Source organism: Ambystoma mexicanum, chromosome 13 (assembly GCF_040938575.1).
Source record: "Ambystoma mexicanum isolate Mex_15411 chromosome 13, UKY_AmexF1_1, whole genome shotgun sequence".
In the NCBI taxonomy this organism is placed as follows: domain Eukaryota; kingdom Metazoa; phylum Chordata; class Amphibia; order Caudata; family Ambystomatidae; genus Ambystoma; species Ambystoma mexicanum.
The window spans coordinates 498,408,268-498,430,514 of record NC_090938.1 but is presented as its reverse complement, the minus strand read 5'-3'; the positions used below and the strand labels follow the sequence as shown (position 1 = coordinate 498,430,514).

Genomic DNA, 22,247 nt, shown 5'->3' with positions numbered 1-22,247 from the left:
TCCTTCTACCCTTTCCACATCAGTCGCAAATCCAGTCCCTCATTGGACACAACTAAGCAGTCACACAACCATCCACCAATCACATTAAACATCGCTAAATCTAACTCCGTCAGCAACATTGTGCACTTCAAATTTACTATCGATGACTCTGAATGGAAGTCGCATATCGTTGCAAAGCACCTACCTCACAAATGACTGCAAGTGTCGTGGATTTATACGTACACCTCCATGCATGCGCACATGCACGAGTATAGAGTACAGGTATGCATATTTTAATCAGAGAAGATGTGCAACCCTTATGATTTCATTTAAACAAATTAATGCCACTAAATCTGCATAGGCAATACATACCAACGCTTCCCATTTTAAGTATCTGATTTTTCATTGGCAAACCGCACTACGTCTTATTGTCTCACGCATAACCTATATATACGTTACAGGCATGCCTATTTAGCGCGAAACTCGAGTTTACATTACAAAATGTCTGAGTTGTGTACTGTGTACGGCCTGCAGTAATGCTACTTGCAATGCTATCGTATGGGAAAAATAAACGCTCCCGATTGCTGTGGTGACAACTCCCTCTGAGTGTCTCCCAATTTTTCGGCATCATACTTATAATTTGAAAGTAGAAAATGTTTCCCTATCTACTATAATGTCCTATCGCTTACAAACCTCTCACCTATAGATAAAATAGCTTTAAAAAAACAAGGCATTTTCATAACCTTAAAATTGTTCTCATTTCTGAAGAACTTGCAAGTAACATACTGCAAAAAACATACAAAGACAGCACATAGTGAAGTGAAATGCACACATGCACTGTGTTGCAATACGAAAGGAGAATACTCTGACAAATGATGGACAGTTAACGTGTACAGTATCATCACTGCTTTAAACACACAAAGTGAATAATTTTTTTTCTCTCAATCGCAGTGAAGACTACTCTGCTGGGAAGCAACAGCATCTACACTGCAAACGACATATCCGAAGAAACCTGGTCTTTTCGCAAAAAAAAGTATGTACAGTACTACCTTTATTGTAAGAGTCCAATGCACATTCACACACCACGGCAAACAGCTTCCCCATCAAAATCATGCACACAACACACATACATTGTACAAAAGACCAAATCATGCCTTCTTTTTTCAACAGACACCAAAGAATGCCTACCAAAAAGCAAGTCCGTAGAAAGAAACGCAGAATTAGAGCAAATAAAAAGAAAAGTGTCCAATCTAAGCATCCATCTGTAGTAGAGTTTTTAGAGAACGTTGGAACAAACCAGCTAATACAGTCGTTTAGCAAAACAAAGCAAGCGTCAACTACCGAAACTTTACCTCATCCATCAAAATGTATTTGTATTTATTTTATTTGTATAGCGCTGCTGTCCCGGGGGGGTCACAAAACACAAACATCTTGGCAAACAATCGGCTACCAGTACAGCTAGCAATGCTCCTAATAATCCTGATATAGTAACAAGAACCCACAGTAAAAAAAGTATTTTAGCAAAAATGTTTCACCAGAGTCCTTCGAAATCTAATAAGAAGAGGTCCGAAATCATCCTCAACCCTTAAAACCTACAGTAGAAAATGTATCCTACAAGCTCTCGTGGACAGTGCAATCCTTCACAAAAGGAAGTTGTTTATATTAGTGTTAAGCAGGATGAAAGCACTAACAAAACTAAGTACCAAACTACAAAAGAAACTCAGCAATATACGGAATGTGAACAAAAATAATTTCTTAAATGTTTGTGGCGGTGAATGGAGTCACACGACAACCACAGAACCATATTTTAATGAAGAAGCATACAAACAAAATCAAACAAACACAATTGCCATCCATAGCAGTGGACGAGGGTATGAAAAAGTCAATAGTACCATCATGGAACAAGAAACACTGCTTACAAAAGTATCCCCTGAAAACTCAGAATTACTTCTCAATTCGACAGAACCACACCGTCCAGTATACAAATGGCCGTGCACATCAATGAGCCATTCCAAGCAAGTCTTTCAAATCTTTACGTCAGTTCCTCAATCCGTATGTAAAAGGTAAAGACAAAAGTAAAATGAAAGTGTTGCAAAATATGGATATTTGTTCAGTGCGCAAATACACAGGACTACCAGGACATTCATTAGCCTGCATTTCTGGGCCTATTTGCAAAAGCACCTTCAATGATATCAAAATGATATCAGTACATCATTAAAAATATAACAAATCTAGTGTATAAAATATACTATGCAAAAAGTACAGCTTCAGAATTAGGCAATTTAAATAATACTCTTCTGCATGGTACACCCAAATACTTACAAGAAGAAATTTACTGTATTCAGAGAAAATATTTTGGAAGTGAAATTCACTTACAAAATGCAATAGTTTTAGAACATAGTAGCAACAATTCTGCACATAGCAACCTTCTATTACACACATACAGAAAAGAAATACTAAAATTTAAGAGGGCATCGGCTGAAGTATCAAACCATGTGTGTGTGTGTGTTGCCGCAGAACGTTTTACAAAAGGAACACAAAAAATATAGACATAGCATACAAAATAGAAAACAATGAAGATTCTAAATGGTTTGAATTAGCGGTCTATCTTTTAGCAGAAAACAAATATGAACTAACTGAACGCCTAATATGTTGCAGTTACTGCACTACAAAATTAGACAACAACCACACTCCTTCACGTGCTATTACACATAATTTGGAATTGTTCCCACTACCAAAAATCCTACAACAACTCAATTTGTATAAGAGCATCATAATTCAAACAGTTTACTCATTTCAAGCAATAATACGCCTTCATCCAAAAACAGCAAAATTACCTCCCTCTGAATTGGTGAAAGGCATTTGTGGCAAAGTAGTTTATTTGCCAATAGATCTAACCGAAAATGACACACTTTAGGAGTGCAACGTTCAATAGAGCATTCTTTAATAGTATTGGTAAATGGTGTACCAACAAAAGACAAACAAATTTGGCAACAACTGGTGGGTTTACATAAAGTTAGACAAGCATTGCAATATCTAAAAGACAATTACAAGTACTACAAGGAAATAAATGTTGAAGAAAGCTTAAGGGAAACAACTGAAATAATTCAAGAGCCATCAGAAACTGGATAATTTGAACTTCTGGATCCTGCTACAGTATCCACTCTTTTGGACCAGTACACAATTCATACATTGCATTCCAATGAAAGCATAGATGATGCACTAGAAACTTACCAAATGCGACAAACCAAATGTTCACCAATGAGTATATGGGAAAAAAGTATAGAAGCACGTGCTTTTCCACTGCTATTTCCTACTGGCAAAGGTGGAAGATACGATGATAGACCCACTCGGATTGGGGCATCAGAATACCGCTCATTACGAATGTATTTGCAAGATCACAGATTTAGACAAAATGTAGAATAAATATTCCACCTACTCTCTGAAAGTGAATTAGCAATGCTATGTTACGGAGTTGCACACATTTTGAAATCTGGAACCCACTTTCAAAATATGTCAGCTACGCAGTTAATACAAAAAGTACAGGAAAAAGATGAGGTTTTAGAATCAAGTATAACAAATTTGTTTGCAAACATGCGTGGTACAAAGGAATACTGTTCCGACGGCACGGAGACGTGCGTTGTATGATCAGAAACCTTGGACCACCGACTTGGTTTGATAAACTAAGTTGTGCAGAATATGCATGGGAAGATTTACATGAGTTCCTACGCATAGCAAACAGCAACAAAAACAACATAGATATATTAACACCTGGAGAACTTTGCTCTCTAGATCCAGTTAATGTGTCAAGATATTTCCATCATCGTTTTATTGCCATGCTACACTTTATTTGCAATAAAACTCTTCCTCCCCTTGGAGAAGTGCAACACTTCTTTTGGAGAAAAGAATATCAAGCGAGAGGAGCACCACATGTTCACATGCTGTTACGGATCAAAGGTGCACCTAAATTTGGTCACGACAGTGATAGCACTGTTTTGCAGTTTATTCAAAAATATGTCACTTGTGAAATCCCTTCACAACAGACACATTGAAATTGTAAAATCTGCCCATGCAACTCTCTAAGACACAAATGTGGCAAATATTGTCGCTGCAAATACAAAAACAAAGGTAAACACTACACCAAATGCCGCTTTGGTTTCCCTAGACCAGTTACAGAAACAGGTGAAGTAAACAACTTCATATCTTCAGTTCGACATAGTGTTAAAGGTAAACACCTAAGAACACGTATTACATAAAAAGAACAGAAGAATCAAAATATATCAATGATTACAATGCAATCATTGCCCTCTTATGGAATGCAAACATAGATGTGCAGTACATTGCAGACAATTCTACTGCTGTTGCACGATATGTTACAGCCTACTTAACAAAAGCAGAAAAAACAGAGCTTCAAGACCTCTGGGGTGACCTAGCATCAGACAAAACACTATCACAGAAATTGTACAGCCTAGGCATAAAAATGCTCTCTAATAGAGAATGTGGTGCCTATGAAGCAGCAGATCGTTTAACCGGTACTGCGTTGTATGGAAAATCGGACAACATAGTATGGCTAAGTCTTGTTCCTGCTAAATCTAGGAAAAGAGTGCTGAAATCATATGAGGACATAGAAACAATTGCCAGAAATGATCCCAACAGCCAAGACGTTCTAAAAAACAATTTACTGGACACATACTATCTGAACAGGAGTAGCACTTTGGAAAGCATGTGTCTATACCACATAGCTCAAAACTTTGCATACAAAAATATTAAACCCCATGAAAGCAAACGTAGATATAGTGACCGATTGTGAAGGGAGCTTAGTGAAACTTACCAAACAAAGCTTAATTAATCATGTAAAATAGTCATTAAAAACTCCTCAACAGAAAGAACTATATTACATGTCTCTGTTACAACATTTTAAACCATGGAGAAAAGAGGAAGACATACTAGATAACTATGACTGCTATGTAGATGCTTTCAAAGCAAATGAAAGCGCCATCACCGATGTGAACTTTACACAGTACAAAACAATGAGCAGCAACAGGAAGAACTTCAGGCCCAACTAGATAAGGACTGTTGTGACAGTAGTCAACCTTCTGTAACAGGAAGTCAAGAACCACTAGGACAACCACTAATAGCAAATGAGGCAGAAGTAGCTATGGCAGAAGTAGAAAACACCATGTATCAGTATCAAGAAGATACAGAAGACTTAACTGTACAACAAGCAAAACTTAACAAAGATCAGCGCACCATTTTTGAAGACGTAACAAAACAAATTGTACATAGTGTACAACACGAAAATAAAGAATGTACCTGCCAAAATTACAAACCTATACTGCTGTACGCGAGTGGTGAAGCTGGATCAGGAAAAACATTCTTGATCAAAATCATCAGCAAGTTTCTTCAACAATTGACAAACAACAAACTGTCAGCTGTTGTAACGACCCCCACAGGTTTAGCTGCCTACAACACAGGCAGTGTCACTTTACACCGATTACTACTGCTTCACGTAGAGCATCAAAATAAATTAGACTATTACAAACTTTCTGCAGAAGCTGCAAAGGAAGTACGCAAAGTATTGAAACAAATGAAAATGCTACTAATAGATGAAGTGAGCATGGTCTCCAACCTAATGTTAGCTTTGATTCACCTCAGATTGCAGGACGTACTTAAAAATAACAACGAAGAACTCTTTGCAGGGAAACACATTATCTTTTTCGGAGATCTCCTACAATTGACACCAGTGAAAGGTGAAATATTTTTGAAACCTTAGGTCACAAACTCTACCGTAAAACTGTTGGCAGCATAGGACATGTTAACCTTTGGCAACATTTCCAATAGAGAGAATTAACAGACAACATGCGGCAATCTGCAGATCCCACTTATGCCAACATCCTAAAAAGTATTAGAGTTGGTGTACTATCGCAAGAAGCACAAGTAGTATTGAAAAACCGGAACATTCATGCACTTTATGGCGATCATGCATGTGCAACTGATGTTATGGAACAATTAGCGCACAAAAATGTCAATTGGATGGCCTTAATGCCAACTCCTACAAGCTGTTTCAAATTCAATAATGGAGCACTGGGTACAGTTGTTCGCTTTCAATCAAACCCACGTGATAGCAATATTCAGTTTGTCAATATTCGCTTTGATAAACTTTCAGGAGTGAAAAGGATAGGGCGCTCAATTGCTTGATTCCTTCTCTTCAAAGGCATGTATGGACGTAGAGAGCAATTTTCTCTAACTCTTGCATATGCAGTTACCATTCATAAATCCCAAGGTCTTACCCTAGTCAAAGCATTGATAGATATAGGAAACAGTGTTTGAAGAAGGCATGAGCTATGTAGCATCATCACGCTTAGGTACACTTGACGGTCTATTGCTAATGAACTGTGTTGCAAGTAAAGTCAAAGCTGATATTCCTTGCATTCTAGAATACAATAGACTGTGTTCACTGTACACCCCCCATCTGAAACAATATCATATTCCAGATAAAGTAAAACGTGGTAAAAGAAAACTAAATCAAACAGAAATGCAACAGAATCCAACAGCAAATCCCTCAAAGAAAAGAAAAGAAGCTAAAGCTTCATCAATTACCACAAACAAAGAAGAATCTATTAGGGAATGTGAACCAGGTACGTCTTCAAAGAAGGAACAGAAACTCTGAAAAATGCACTGAGATGCAGAACTAGCTGGTCCATTCAAATTTGCAAATGAAACTGGGGTAAGTTGCTATGCAAATGTAGCAATGAATATTCTATTTCAATTGCCACCAATTGTTAACAATATTTACTTACACAGTACAGACCAATTGTGTTTGCAAATGTTAGTGCTTCATAGAAACGCAACAAACAATCCTGACAACACGTACAGTGTGCATGGAATAAGGCAAGAATTGGACCACTGTGCTAGAATGGTGAGATTCACTATAAACTCACAAGAAGATCCACAAGATGTTCTAATGTACTTTCTACTAGTATTGGAAAACAAAAGCATACCTGTAAATGAAATCTTCCAGATTTCGTACATGTGGAAACATACATGCACTCTCTAGCAATGTGATACAAGAACAAATCCCAAATGAGCGATTTGTGTATGTTTACATACCTAATTGTGAATCTATTCCATTTCAGCAACTTGTACAGAATGCAAACCATGGCGGATTATGTACTATTTGCAATTCAGACAATCGCTCCAGCTTACTGATACAATCACACAGTGCCTACATAATACTTATGCTTCCACGTTATAATGCAGATGGTTCTAAAAACAACTGCAAACTGACTGGATTCACAGACGGTCAAGTGTCACTTGGAAAGAAAACCTTTACAACAATAGGTATTATCTACTATGCAGGAGTTACAACCAATGCAGGTCACTACACTGCATACATTAAAAAGAAATGTGGATGGTTCGAATGTAATGATAGCACCATTAATCTAAAGCAGAGATTGCCAGCTAATCTTACAAATGCGTATTTAATTTTCTTAAAGCCAAGCCAAAATTTAATAAATAATGTGTACTTCAAGATTACCAAAAAATTATGTGAAAGACTACAAACAGTTAGAATACGCCTACAGGTATCTAACTGCCCAAGAGGATATAACAACAACACAAATTAATGAATATCACAGATCTGTAAGAACAAATGCACAGTTAGAATACGCCTAGAGGTATCTAACTGTTGTTAAAAATTGGCAGCAAGGCAACAAACATAACATTAATCAGAAAGGAGAAGGAAACACTCAAAGGAAACAAGGAAGTAGTTAGTACTATAGCAAATGAAGTTTTTTTTTATCCAACAAGGATTTTTTTTCCCCAGACCGAAGGATTAGAAAAGCAAACACAGAAACTGAGCGGAATGCACAGTACACTGGTTTGTAAACTAAATATGAGGGTAAAAAAAAAGGTAAACTGTCTATTATGCAATGTAGTAAGTTTTCATAAAATGCAAAGACTAACATACCTTTTTCTTTTATCACAGAAAATAAGAAAGGATACCTCCGCCAAGTACTAAATGCATTTTAAACATATATGGATTCTGAACAAAGTAAGGCGTAAGTATATTAGCAGTCATTTTGTACACATGCGAACCTACACGTCAAATCTATGGTAGCAATATGCTGCTGTGGCTGTAGGCTGGCCCTTGTATCTTGGTTGTGTAACCTACCACCTACGCCTTACGACCAAGGTGCAAAGAGTATAGTTCCTACCCACAACCATCACTGCATATCAAAACCATGGTCCTTGTAAATTAACTATTTTTAAATTAACTTTTGGGACCATCGTCTGCAGCCATGCAGCCAAGACGCTAGGACGTGTACACAACTACCGCATTACACCACACCCATATTCACTTATAACCCCACTGCTTATGACTTCAATCTTGGGCGCATGGCCTTTGGGCATGCAGGCAACACTCTGGGTCCGGGGCAGAAACACCACAGCATATCGGAACCATTGTGCCTTGTAATTTCACTACTTACAAAGTTGGTTTTCGGAGCATGGCCTTCGGCCATGCTCCCAAAACGCTACGCCCTCCCCACAACCATCTTAATGATGTTGCATAGTACAAGTGTACCTATAGCTGTGATATACTGCAGTAGTTTGTAGCCACAGGCTACAGATGTGAGTGTGAGGCCATAGATTTATCAATGAATGGGTATACAGTATATAAAATCCATAGGTGCTTACAACTGCAGTGCGTATTACTTTGTTCAAATACTCTACATCCTGGCCACTACTACCACACCATATGACATCCATTGGGGCATATAACAACACTAGTACAAATATGCTTTTGGGGGCATGGCCTTCGGCCATGCACCCATAACTGCAGCCCCTCCCCACAGCCGCCTGAGTGATGCACTACCACACCATATCACACCCATTGTGCCTTGTAAGTACACTACATATAACTGTGCTGTTGGGTGCATGGCCTGTGGCCATGCACGCATGACTGCAGAACCTCCCCACAGCCACCTGAGTGATGTTCAATACTAGGGGTCTCTCTATAGCTGTGAAATGCTGCAGTGATTGTGGGCAGGGCCTAAAATCTTAGATGTATGTCCATACATTTCAATATATGGATGTGAAGTGGCTTATAACTCCAGTGCTTAGAAGTTTCTTCTTGGGTGCATGGCCTTTGGCCATGCAGCCTAGACTGTACACACTCCCCACAACCATCTGATCAATAATGAATACTACAGGTGTACCCATTGCTGTGACATGCTGCTGTGGCCAAGGCCTACAGTCTTGGAAGTATGGCGTCCGGCCTATGGTCATGCACCCAAGACTGTAGGCCCTGGCCACAATCACTGCAGCATATTACACCCATGGTTGCATAAAAATCAGTAGCACACCCATAGAAGGAAACATTGTAAATGTTGCATGTACTGAATGTGTACCCAAAACTCTGGGAGCTGGCCACACCTGCCAGATACATAATCGATTGTGTGGGTGTGAATTATAAATGTGATAAGCTGCAGTGGTTGTGGGCAGTGTGTACATGCTTGGGTGTATGGCATACAGCCTGAACCATGCACCCAAAAGTATACATCTTGGCCACAACCACTGCACTAGATAAAACCCATGTTGGCTTGTAAGTGAAGAGGTTATAACTTTGTTGACGTATGCACCCAAGAATGCAGGGTCTCCCCACAACCACCTCAGTGATGTGTGGCAGTTGTGGTTTTTCTATAGGTGTGGTATCCTTTAGTGCTTCTGACCAGAGGCTGCACTCCCAGGTGTATTTCCATAGATATTACATGGGATAGGTGTGCAGTGGCTTGGACGTCCAGTGCTTATAACTTTGTTCTTGGGTGCATGGAGTGTACACACTCCCCACAACCAGGCAATCGATATGCAATACTACGGGTGTATTCATGGGTGTGACATGCTGCGGTGGTTGTGGCCAGGGCCTACAGTCTTAGAAGTAAGGCCTTCGGCCTTTGGCTGATGGCCATGCATCCAAGACTCTAGGCCCTGGCCACAACCACCGTAGCATGTCACACCCATGGCGGTGTACTAAAGAATACAATACCCATAGGAAAAAGTAATGCAATTACGGCATGTTGTCAATTTCTATGGTCGCTAACACCACGTGTGTCCTTGCAGCAGTTACAAGTTGCCTGTGCACTGCATGGACTGAAATACTACCGTTATTGGACCCCTCATTTTCTGTGCGTACAAAGTGGCCATAGAAAATAAATCATGAAGACCGACCGCCAGAACAAATGCATTGATCACCCATGTCTTACTGTCTGAACCTTTTCCAACGTTCTGAAACAGCAAAACAGTTTTATAAATATAGCATGTTTGCGTTGGTTGTCGCTCCGCTATTGGCGGATCCAAGATGTCGGGTGCATCCAAACAATCTGACGCAGAACACGTCTCGCTGCAGCCAATCGGCAGAGACGTCGTGTGTCCGCGGTCATGATACCAGCCCATTAGCCAATCGCTATCTTGTCCGTGGACCGAACAGGGAAGTGTGACCGCGAAGCAGACATAGATATCACTAATTTTTTCAGACCTACTTTTTGGTCATTTTTATGAAAAGTACTGCACGGAAGGTCACCAAATTTACAAAAGCACGCTTTCTGGAATAAGCCCCTGTACCTGCCGCAAATTTGTAGCCGTGCGCAAAGTTTTTCCCCCATTCAGTCTATGGGAAGAAAAGACGTTTTGGGACCCCCCCCTATAACTCTTACCACCCACCCCCCCTCCCCCCAGACCAAACCTCACCAAACTTTGCGAAAAAATTCAGAGTGGCCCATATACTTTTTCTTGCAAAGTTTGGTGAGGATTCGTCCAGGCGGAGCGTAGTTCTAGGCCGCCCAAAAAGATCTCTTCCTATGGAAACAGCAACTTAACCATACCTACACAGCCACTACCGTGGCTGTATATGTCCTGGGCTTCAGAAACCTTCTTGCGTCGTGACTTCCTGGCAGCATTCTTCATAGTTGCGTACCTCCTCCCCGTCTCAGTCTTTGTTCCACAAGTCCTACTTAGGTAGTCTGGACTCTCCCTGGCCTCAGTAGCGTTTCTCTCTATGGTCTTACACACATACATGGGGTGATGTGGAATTGTGTGTGGGAGGATATGAGGGTTGGATTGGACGTGATAATACCACATTCTCCCTAGATATCTGTCCCTGTCCCCAGAGGGGGGAGTCTCTCTCCACAAGAGCCTCCTGCTGTGCATCACCCCAAAAGGACTGTTGGGTAGCAACCTCACTTGCCTGGCCTCATGGGAATGGGCTCCCCCTTGGGTAGAAGTGATGACATCTAGGGATTCGTCACAATAGGACCACGATTGGAACAATGTATACACTGGAGGAAAAGTGGAAAATGCAAGAGAAATTGCACTTTATAAGGGGAAAACCTAATAGTCATGTCTAGAATGTTTCGCTGGAAGTGTACTCCTAGAATTCGTGGTCACAATATAACATTGAAAAGAAAGGCTAAGTACTAACATTAGAACATGTATTTCTTTTGGAAATATTAACAAATGCATGAAACAATTTCTCAGTAGAGCGGGTCGAGGCAATGTTGTTGATTCAGAAAGAACTATCACAGAAGAGAGAAATGGTAGCATTCCATAGACGAGTATTAGCCTACAGACCATGTCATGTCTGGGCAAGATTGATAGGCCTATCTGGTCCTCCACTCCCCTCACATTCTGTGTTTCTACGATGCCTCTGCTGGGTGTGCATTTATGTTGACCTATAGCGAACTGAAACCTTGTGCTAAATCCCTGGTTACTCTTTGTTCTTCCTTCTCCCTCCATCCTCGTTTCTCAAGGGACGCAAGCTACTGATCATCGGAACTACAAGCCGCAAGGACGTTCTTCAAGAAATGGAAATGTTGGACGCTTTCAGCACCACCATTGCTGTGCCAAACATCACCACAGGGGAGCAGCTCATGGAGGCTTTGGAGGTGAGTTCAATCGTAGCAAGTGGCCTTCAGCAGGTACCTGGCATCACAGCCTGGTGCCGTCATCTGGATAGTGGAGCCTTTTGCATTTTCTAGCAATGGAGCCCACAGTGAAGTACATGTTTGTGGGAAGCCTGTTTCAGGCTCCTACCACTGGACTGTGAAGTGTAGTAAGGGCATGCTTGGCAAGGTGTTGTACGTCAATGGTGCACTTGGAGGCCACCAAACATTTTGGCATGTTAGGCTTCACGCTTCTTGGGATGTTTTTATTAGAAATTATTATTGGGGAGGGCTGGATGGGGGGGCACCAGGGGGCACAAATAAGACTGGGGGAGTAGGAGTGCAAACACATTTGGGTAAACATGCCAAATTGGTTGAAATTAGCATATATTTTACCAAGATAATTGTTTAATAAAAAGATGACTGCAAGCTCAGTGTAGATTGAAGACAATGAAAGGTCTGTTGCAAAAAGGTCATACACATTCAAATAAGAGTTTTAAAGTGTTTTTAATTTAACACATTTTGAAATGTTTCCTTGTGATAGCTTTAAATAAATTAATGAAAAAATGCATAACCAAGAAAATGAATAATCTGCAACCACCCTTCCCTTTCCCATTAATCGGGTACTTCTTGGTCCAACCCACAGCACTTTGAACTTTCAATTGCACCTTAGCCACACTTACACTTTACAACTCCAACATGATAGTTGTGCGGTCTTCTTTAAAGTGCCCCTCCGGTGCTTTGAAGTAGCCTTTGAGTATAGAAATAACCCATACAACGTGACTCATCGAATTATTACAAGTTTAACAATAATAGCAATATCATGTTTGTATCGATTGCTTCATGGTTTATACCTCCCATTTCTTTCTAAGCATGGTAACTACTGGTATTAATGCCCAATTAAATGGTATTGTGATATGGATGGGGTTTTGTGTATTGCATTTCTGCCATTTTCTTTTGCCCTCGATGCACAGGTCCTGAAAAACAGCATGGGGTGCTAAGTGGCGGCGGGGGGGTCAGCCAGGTGTGAAACCTGTGGTGTTGATTAGTGCAGGATGGAAGTACCAGATTCCTGGGTGTTGGTATGGTTCTATATGATTTGAAACACTAGGACTGTGTTAACTTGGTCTCTTGCAGACATTTCAGTGAAAATCAATTTAGGAACAAGTAGCACAACCTTCCCTTGAACATCAAGTTATTTATAAAAAAAATAACTAGATTTCATTATACATTTTCAAATTCAGACCATAAAACAAATCAATATTGCACACATTTCGTCTGTTCGCCAGGGAATGCTATAAAAAAAAGTGTCCACACTGTATTCAACATAGATACATGTTAACCTTGCACAGTCATCCACACCTATTGTGCCAGCAATGCGAGGCGGACAACTGTTTGATGATTGTTCAAAACATGCCATTTTATTAAAGTAAAAATGATATTAAATTCCTCACTATCCCTACTCTGCTAAGGATTTCTATGGCTAACCAAAACTAAAGGGAAACACTCTAACATGTCTGGCCCTCACACTAAACATCAAATACAAAGAAAAATGTATAGCAATTCAAATAAAATCCAAAATATTCACAGTTTCTTAGTAACCGCTCAATAACCTGGGCGAGTTCCCTTCCCCTGGATTGAAAGTGAATTATTCTCCAATGTTCAACAAAAGAAAGAAACAAGGAAATCCATGTAGGTAACGTAGTCTGAGATCAGTACTTGATTTTTAAATGTCATGGTAAGGTTTTGTTAACCAAAGTTCCAACAATAGTAAATCTTTTCTTCTTGGCAAAATAGGGACTTTCCACTTCCTCATAATGACACCAATGGTATTCCCCACCACAATGCTTTGGCACCACTTCCAGTAACACAAGAAGCTTTGTCACAGTTCAAAAGAAATGCCACTTCTACAATTGTCAGTGAAACAAAGTTCTTGGCTAACAGTTATTACATAATTAGTCAGAAGATTGGTTTGGGTATGTTTTATCAAATTTGTTTTGATTGCGGCAAACTGGCCGCAAATCAATTTGCTTGGAGCCCACTTTAAACGTGCATGCATTTTATTTTGTGTGTTTTTTTGTTGTCCCTGCCTCCAATTTTATGGAAGCTACGGACACTGCCCGCACCCCCAAAATTGCAAAATACCAAACATGGGGAGCAGGGGACATCACCGCAACCCTCACTCTCCAGGGTTGGTATTTTATTTTGCAATATATGCGACCAAATTGCCCCAAAGGCCAAATCACCCATGCAAAATTCGACCGAATTTGTCATTAGGTAAATTTTAGGTCAAATAGGCTAATACCAGAAGATTAGGATTCACAGTAGGTATATTGCTCAGGATGACGGCACAAAGCTGCTGCCTCTACTTCAACAACTTCACTTCTACTCAAGTTTACCATGAGAACATTCCCCTTTGTCTCATAATACTCCACTTCACTTGGGTTTGTTGCATCTACTGACAACTAAATATACCAGCACACTCTCAGTACTTTGAAATGCCACCACAGCTTCAATACATTATAATTCAAAACTGTTTTTAGTTCTGACAAAATTTAGGTTAAGGCACTTCAACACCTTCCAACGGGCAAAGCACTCTTCCTCTGAATATCTCTTCAGAATGGGCAGCCTCTTAGCCTCTCTTGTCTGTCTGCAACAACTTAGGTTTGTCTGAATGACCCACTTATCTCTGTTGCTTAAAGTCTTTGGCAATATAGAAGGTGTCAACTTCAAATGATATTCATGAGCAGCAAATTTCCCTTCCCCAACGTTGCCTTCACCTCTCTGCCAACTGTTAGCTGAAACAATTACCCAGAAGCCTTGGTGCCACTTTCTTGGCTCTAGGTCATGCTTGCACAAATGCATTCTAGGCAAGGCTACACTTCCAGCGGGCTCACAGTTTTAGTTGGGTGGTTTTCTGGCTTTAAGAAAGGCTGCTTTCGGGTTTAATAGGTGAATACTCTTGGTGTGGGCAATGCTTGCTCGCTCGCTCTTCAATGGTAGATACAATATTTAAATGCTTTACTTCTTTTATCAGCATTTAATGTTTGCGTGAATAAAGATATAAAGGTCACTCTTTCTTTGAAAAGTGAAATTAGGTACACACGACCACTTCACATAGTTTACCATGTTTAAAGTATTCAGCAATTGCTTTATGCAGCGTTTGCTCTTCACGCGAGTGAAAAGAGTTATTACTGATCACACGCGAGTGCAACTTTTTCATTATCCCATTGTTGAAGGTTTAGCTAACAACTCCAGCTCACATGGGGAAAAGCAGCCTTCCTGCACATCTTCCACTGTGCAGCCTCTGAAACTCAGACTTTGGGGGAACAGGACCCTCACATAGCAAGCAGGGGAAATCTGCTTCATCAATGTTCCGGCGTCCATTTGGTACTCTCACTTCTGCACAGATTGCCACCACTGTGTCTTCTTCTTTCTGCCTCTGCTACTACAGCACGAACTCCAGCCACAGTTCCAGCTCCTCCTAATTGCCTGCACCTGAGCAGGCCTTTTATGCCTCCCAGGTTCCTTCAGGTGTGGACCGTTAGGCTTAATTGCCTGACTACTACTACAGCATGCCTCTTCAGTCCTCTTCCTCGTCTTAGTACTCATGGGATTACGGGACTCGTAGTCCCCAGCAACAAAGTTGGTTTGTTTTTTGGTATTTCCTTGATTTTAAGGGTAGATTTCTTTCCCTTAAAATGATTTAAAACTAAACCATTAAAGGTCCTTAGTTACAGGAAAGACAGTTTACTTGAAGTAACATTTCCAGGTTTCTTTACCTTATACCTTTGGGAGTAAGGAGGGTGTTTATCCTGAAATACCTTGAAGGGTCTTTCTGTTGTTAAGACTGGCTCAGGTTTTATGTTACTTGTGCCCAGCACCACAGATCTTATATGTGGGCCAGAGACATTATGACAATAAGGTATTACCTGTTTTGGTAATCTTGAAAGGTTCTCCCTTTCAGAGGACAAATACTGTGTTTCATCCCACTGGATCTCCTTACCACCCTGTACCCTGTCTCCTCCCAGGTGATCCTCCCGCAGTACACCAACCCCAAGGTCAGGATCAGGAAGCGTATGCCTTTCACTGGTCACCTGGGAGGCCAGTGGTTCAAGCAGGGATCAGTAGGATTCTTCACACAATGAAAGACACAAACTGAGTGAAAACACACTCACACTTTATGCAAACCGATCAAGGTTAAAAGACAAATCCCCTTTTTCACCTTGGTTAAAGTTTGTAGTGTGGGGGTCAGAATAGAATGTTGGACATGGAACAGTTTTTTTTTTTTTTTTTACATCCTGACACGGACAGAGTCTTTTTGTTTAGGTAAGGAAATCCTATTAGAACTGGGACAGAGAGGCCCTTTCTCAACACCTTTTGTTTTCAATAAAAGTCTTTAACCAAACACATGAGAAACTTGTGTCAGGCTCTCATTTCTGATTCCTCACAGTAGAGTGATGACTGTATAGAATGCTTCAGAAAGATCAAGCATGATCAAGTGGGAAGAACGTTTGTGATGCAAAATAGAAACGGAGACCGAGAACAGTGCAGTTTCATTTGAAATTACCAAGTTGAAAACTAGATTGGTACAGAGACCACAAATTAGGCTGAGTAAAATAGCTGAACTAGTCTGTGCCTTTCCAGTGCCTAGATGCCCTTGAGCCTTAGCCTGTGCTCTATAAAATTAGTATATTACGAATGACCGTACCATTCTTTCAGGAATTTTAGAAAGATATGTAAGCAAGGAGAGAGGACGAAAAATAGTCAGGGTTAGAAGAATCTAAGGAAGGATTAGTAAAGATTGGAATCACTGCTTCCTGTTTAAAATTGTTAGGGTAAACAGCCTACATTTAGAGTTGAATTACATAATGTAACACTGTAACATAATAGGTAAACTTAATTAAGCAGACCACAGATTGGAAGGAGCTGCTGTTGAAGTATTAGGAGCAATCGTGGAGTTGGCCTGCGATTCAGAAATGTTGACTAAGGATTTCCTAATGTTCTCAGTTTTGGAAAAAATAAGGTAGCAAAGTCATCCAAAGCAAAAGAAAAAGAACTAGAACCAGAAAAGGAGTGGGTGGGTTTGTAAGGTTGGCTCTCTGATCCACATTCGAGCCCAGGTTTGGGAGTGTGTTAAATTAATGGGGAGAAACATAAAATATGAGCTTTGCCTGCTGTTCCGATTCAGGTGTTGTTAGGAAAGATTTCGTAATTGGAGGTAATTTTCCTTCCATGTGGCAACCCCTAAACTTTTTGCTGTTGTTTTTCACCTTGTTCTTGACTTTGCCAGAGAAGTGCAGCCTTCTGCCGCTCTCCTCTGGGCTTTCGCTCCTTTCTTAGGGGAAACTGAAATGCCCTTAAGACAGTCAGTACCGGGGAACGCTGTTTCCCGTAGTTTCTTTTATCATGTTGCGGCTTTTGTGCAACATGACACAAGAGGGCACTGTAAGCGAAGTTACAGCTCTCTTGGGTCTCTAGCCTTCTACAGGCCCTAGATACTCGTTTAGGATTGTATCTGATCGGTGCAAGTGATTCAAGGACGGGAATGGTGGCAGCGATCGTTTCTTGTGTTTTGAGCTCCTTTTGGCGTTCTAAGCGCGTTTCTCGCGCTTAACCCAAAATGGTGGCCTGGCTCCCAAAATGGCCAGACCACGAGGCTCCTTTGTCCTGTCCGCTGACCGTCTTGCTCCCTTCACCTTCCCCAGGTCGAGCCGACCCGGGGCCTTCCTTATTTGGGCATGTACTTTCCCGCAAAACACGGATGCTTTTGCGGGCTTCTACATGTCTTGTGTGTGCCTCCAGGATGTGGGCTGGGATGTCTGGTCCCAATACACATCCTGGGTGCCAGAGAGTCTAGGGTGGTGTGAATGCCTGGGACCACTGTGGTCCGTGATTGGTCCACGAATGGTGTGAGTGTTGATGAGCGGATCTCCCATTGGGTCCCCTCCGTTTTGGCGCGAAGGGAACCGTGGATAAGAGGGGGCTGGAAACACCACTACCATGTCGATCTCCTGAGTTCTCAGGAACGAAGGAATACAGGAGCCAAGTATCCTGCAACCAAGAGGCTGGACCGAGGAATCGCTGGTGACCCGCTGAAGGACTTCTCCTCTGCACTGCTGTCGCCTTGTGAAACCCTTTTCACCTTTGATCAAACCAGAAGGCCTGTACTGGTACTTCGACCCTTGGAATAGCGGGAACAGCTATTCTCGGCATCTTCACCATCTCCTGCCAGTAAGCCTTCGGAAGCGTCTCTGGGCCATCCAGCTAACTGACCAGCTTACACGGGAGTCTTGCTCTGTAACCGCCGCCAGGTTGTGTAGTCTTTCAAGTCCTTGTCACTCTCACACGCTTCGTACACTTGGCGTTCCCAGGCCTGAAGTGAGTAGTGTACATTTGGCTCAGATACACACGGCCGCTCCGTTGCCCTGCTGTGGTAACAAACTGTGCGGGTTTCTTCGATTGGGACGTCTTTTTACTCAACGCGACGACGAGGCGTTCCCTGCTCTTCTGAACCTGCCAGCTGCTGAAACTGACGCGGAGAAGCCTGGGTCTGCTTGCATCGGGGACCGGTGAGTAGCATAGCTAGGATCTGGTCACCCTCCTGCAGGAGCCCATTGCTTTTCCCCGCTGTGTCAAACAGCACCCTTTTCCGTACTCGCGCTCTGCTTCTGCCCACTGTGGAGGCTGCACTTGAGTCGCGGAACTTGTTCTTCTTTTGTGCACTAAACTGAACTGCCTGATTTCCCTCGAAGAGCTTCTCCTTTTGCCCGTTGGCACCAGCGCGTGCAGGTACTTTTGAGCACAAGGCTCCACTCTTCGCAGGGCTCGGACTTCCATCTAGTTAGGTGCCTCTGAAGGCGAACTGGGTCTAAGCATTATTTCGCACTGCCCGTCTTCCTTCCCTTTTAGGTGGACCACCCATTTCGTGCATCTAACGCTTGAGACTGTCGTATTTGTATATATATTGTGTTGATATGGTATGTGTTGGTTTACTATCGTTATATTGTGATTTTCTCGCTACGGTCATTGTTTTAAAGGCCTTGAAATAAATGTGTATATATTTTTAATATAACAACTGTTTGGAGTAGTTTGTAAGTGTTCTTGCTTTGTGTGCTCATTGTGGGCTTTCAGTCACCCTCACCCCTCTTGAGACCTAGTCTTGACCGCCGCGATCGCTACCTTGATTGGTCTGGCTCGTCCAGAGGTTACCCTGTTCCAAGTAATTAGGTTGGCCTTCTGAACTTCTGCGCCACCAGGACAGAGTTCAGAAATCCGTCTTAACAAATTGGTGTACAGCAGTGGTATACGACTGAAGGTATCCAGTGTTGCGCACAAACTAAGGCATTTCGGGTTATTCCAAACAGGACACGTAGTGAATTGTTGTAGTATAACTTTAAAAAGGCCATAGTCCTATCTAACAGTATGGAAACAAATACCTTGTTAACTTTAAATGCTTCCAAATCAGAAACATTGAAAAAGATGTGTGCGGAGAGAGGTGTTTCCTCTCAAGGCACGAAATTGGAAATGATCCAAAGAATCGTGGCGTGGCAAGAAGCGCAGCTTGACGCTATAACTTCTGAGGACAGTGCGGAAGGAGGTGGGGCTGCTCTCACTGGTAGAACCAACGGTTCTGCCGCTGCACTGATCCATCGCGACCACGAGGACAGGGAGGACGAGATGTCTAATGTTTCCTCTGCCAGTGCTGATGAGGTGGCTATGCTTGAATTCAAGAAGCAAGAGCTGCGGTTTAGGCAGCAGGAGCTTGAATTCAGCATAGCCAAACTAAAAATCGAACAGGTAGAAAAACAAAAAGACAGGGATCACCAGTTGGAACTGGCCAAGCTTCAGGTTGCAAATGGGTCCAAGGGTCCTGGACATGGGTCTGGGGCCTCCTCTCATCCACGGTTTCCGAAAGATCTGCTCAGTGTGTATGAAGAAAGGAATGACATTATGGACTGGCTGAATGCGTTTGAGTATGCATGCGAAGTTCAACAAGTTGACAATGCTGATAAGATTGCCTGGTTACTCAGCAGACTGCCCCATTCTGGCTGTAGTGCCATTATGGAAATGTCGAAGGCTGAGCGAGCTGATTTCGCAATGTTAAAGCAAACTCTCATTTAAAGTTTGGGAAGACTCCGGCCCAATATTTGAAACGTTTCAGAGAGTATAAGAAAAAGGAAGGTGGTACTTGGGTATCTTATGTCACTGAGTCCTTGAAAAACTTAACTGACTGGGTCGAAGGTTATAAGGTTTCTACCTTCGAAGGCATGATAAATCTTGTCATGCTGGAACACATTTTTGCATCTTCTTCCCCGGAGCTTAAGCAGCATTTGGCCGATTCGAAGGAGATAGATCCTAAGAAGCTGGCCATTGCAGCCGATTTATGGGTGTCACATCGAGTGTCCCATAAGGACAAAACTCATCCTGGTAAGCAGGAGGAAGGGAAAAAGTCCAAAGATAAGGAGGGTGGAGAATCTAATAAATCTTCTTCTCATAAGGGCCACAAAAAGAAAAATAAAGGTAAGACACAAGAGAACTCACAGGGTAGTGGAGGTCAGCCTCCGAAACAGAACTCTGGTTACAATAAGCCTCCCTATGTAAACAGACCCAATGGATCTTGTTTTGTTTGTGGAGCAACTGACCACGTGAAGGTGGATCCCGGTGTAAGGTTAGACCTTTGGGGGTCCACTGCGCTAATCTGGCCTTCTCCTCCTACGAGGAAGAAGAGATTACAGGAGCATCCTTCTCCTCAGACTCATTTCCCAGCGGGATAGAGGCTGAGGTAGTTTTAGTGTCCCTGGGTTCCTGGGAGCCTAAAGTCGCAGAGGCTTATGCTAGGATTCCGTATAATACCAAGCACTACTTTAAAGACAGTGTGCTGATCAATGGAGTAGATACTCCAGCTCTTAGGGATAGTGGGTGCAGTCGCACTGTAGTGGATTCTACCTTGGTAGACTCAGAGGAAGTTGCCAGAGCTACTCTGATGCACACTAAGTTGGCTGACGGCCCACTCCGTATGTTCCCAGTAATACCTGTAAATCTTACTTTAAATGGTACAGCAGTCAGGATTCCAGTGAGCATTCAGAGAAACGTCCCGGGAAAGGTCTTGTTAGGTAATGATCTCAGAGCTTTAGGGCTCGTAGGAGACACTGCCGAAAGACCCTACACATGGTCTCAAGCACGGGCAGCATTGGCCAAGACGAATACGCTGCCCCAGCCGAAAGGGAAACCCAAGGCGAAAGGAGTCGACAAGTCAAGACGAGGGAAAGAGAATATTCCCCCGAGCTCGCCTGCCACTGCGGTGGAGGAAGTTGGTCAATCGCCCGGGCCTGACGAGGAGGTGGCGATGCCTGAAGTATTTGACCCCAACGATCATCCTGAACTAAAAGACTTGTTAGTTGAAGGAGGTCCTGATAGGGACGAATTCAGTAAAGGCCAACGTGAGTGCCCATCTCTGGAAGGCCTAAGGAGACAGGCCTGCTCCCAGCTTGAGGGTGAACCTCCTGGGACGCATAGGATTTATTGGGAAGGTGGACTCCTGTATAGTGAGCCCACAGAGTCTACAAAAGGAGACCATAGGAGGTTGGTGGTTCCCATTGCTGTTAGGCCCTTCCTCCTGCAGTTGGCGCATGAAGTTCCCCTTGCTGGTCACCTTGGTATGAAGAGGACCAAGCAAAGGCTATCCATGCACTTCTACTGGCCCAAGATGGGGGTGCAAGTAGAAAGTCACTGCAGGAGTTGTGCCTCCTGCCAGTTGTCTGGTAAGGTTGGCGCGACAATCCAAGCTCCGCTGGTACCGCTCCCAGCTGTGAGGGCACCATTTGAAAGGGTAGGGATCGACATCGTTGGTCCCCTTGACCCGCAAACATCCTCGGGCAATAGGTTTATCCTGGTGCTGGTCAACCATGCAACCAGATATCCTGAGGCCATCCCATTGAAAACTGTAACTGCCAAGTCAGTTGCAAAAGCTTTACTTGGCATATTTACTAGGGTTGGCTTCCCTAAAGAAGTTGTGTCGGATCGTGGCAGCAACTTTATGTCGAAGTATATGCAGGCTATGTGGAAAGAATGTGGGGTCACCTACAAGTTCTCTTCTGCATACCACCCCCAGACCAATGGTCTGGTGGAACGTTTCAACAGAACGTTAAAGAGCATGATTGGGGCTCTGGAGGAACCTCAGAGAAGAAAATGGGATCTTCTTTTACCATGCTTACTGTTTGCCTACAGAGAGGTACCACAGGAGGGTGTTGGCTTCAGCCCCTTCGAACTTCTGTTCGGTCATCCCGTACGGGGACGCTTAGCCATCGTCAAAGAGGGATGGGAGATGCC

At 42.5% G+C, this 22,247-nt stretch overlaps 1 protein-coding gene across 3 annotated transcripts in view; it reads left to right on the top strand.

Annotated features, from left to right (window-relative positions):
* Positions 1-22,247, top strand: part of NSF (N-ethylmaleimide sensitive factor, vesicle fusing ATPase) — a 1,025,749-nt gene that overhangs the window by 900,654 nt on the left and 102,848 nt on the right. For all 3 annotated transcript variants that reach the window (XM_069634162.1, XM_069634161.1, XM_069634163.1), the window contains one exon: positions 11,784-11,918. In XM_069634162.1, coding sequence (XP_069490263.1) covers positions 11,784-11,918 — 135 coding nt within the window. The remainder of the gene's footprint in view (positions 1-11,783; positions 11,919-22,247) is intronic.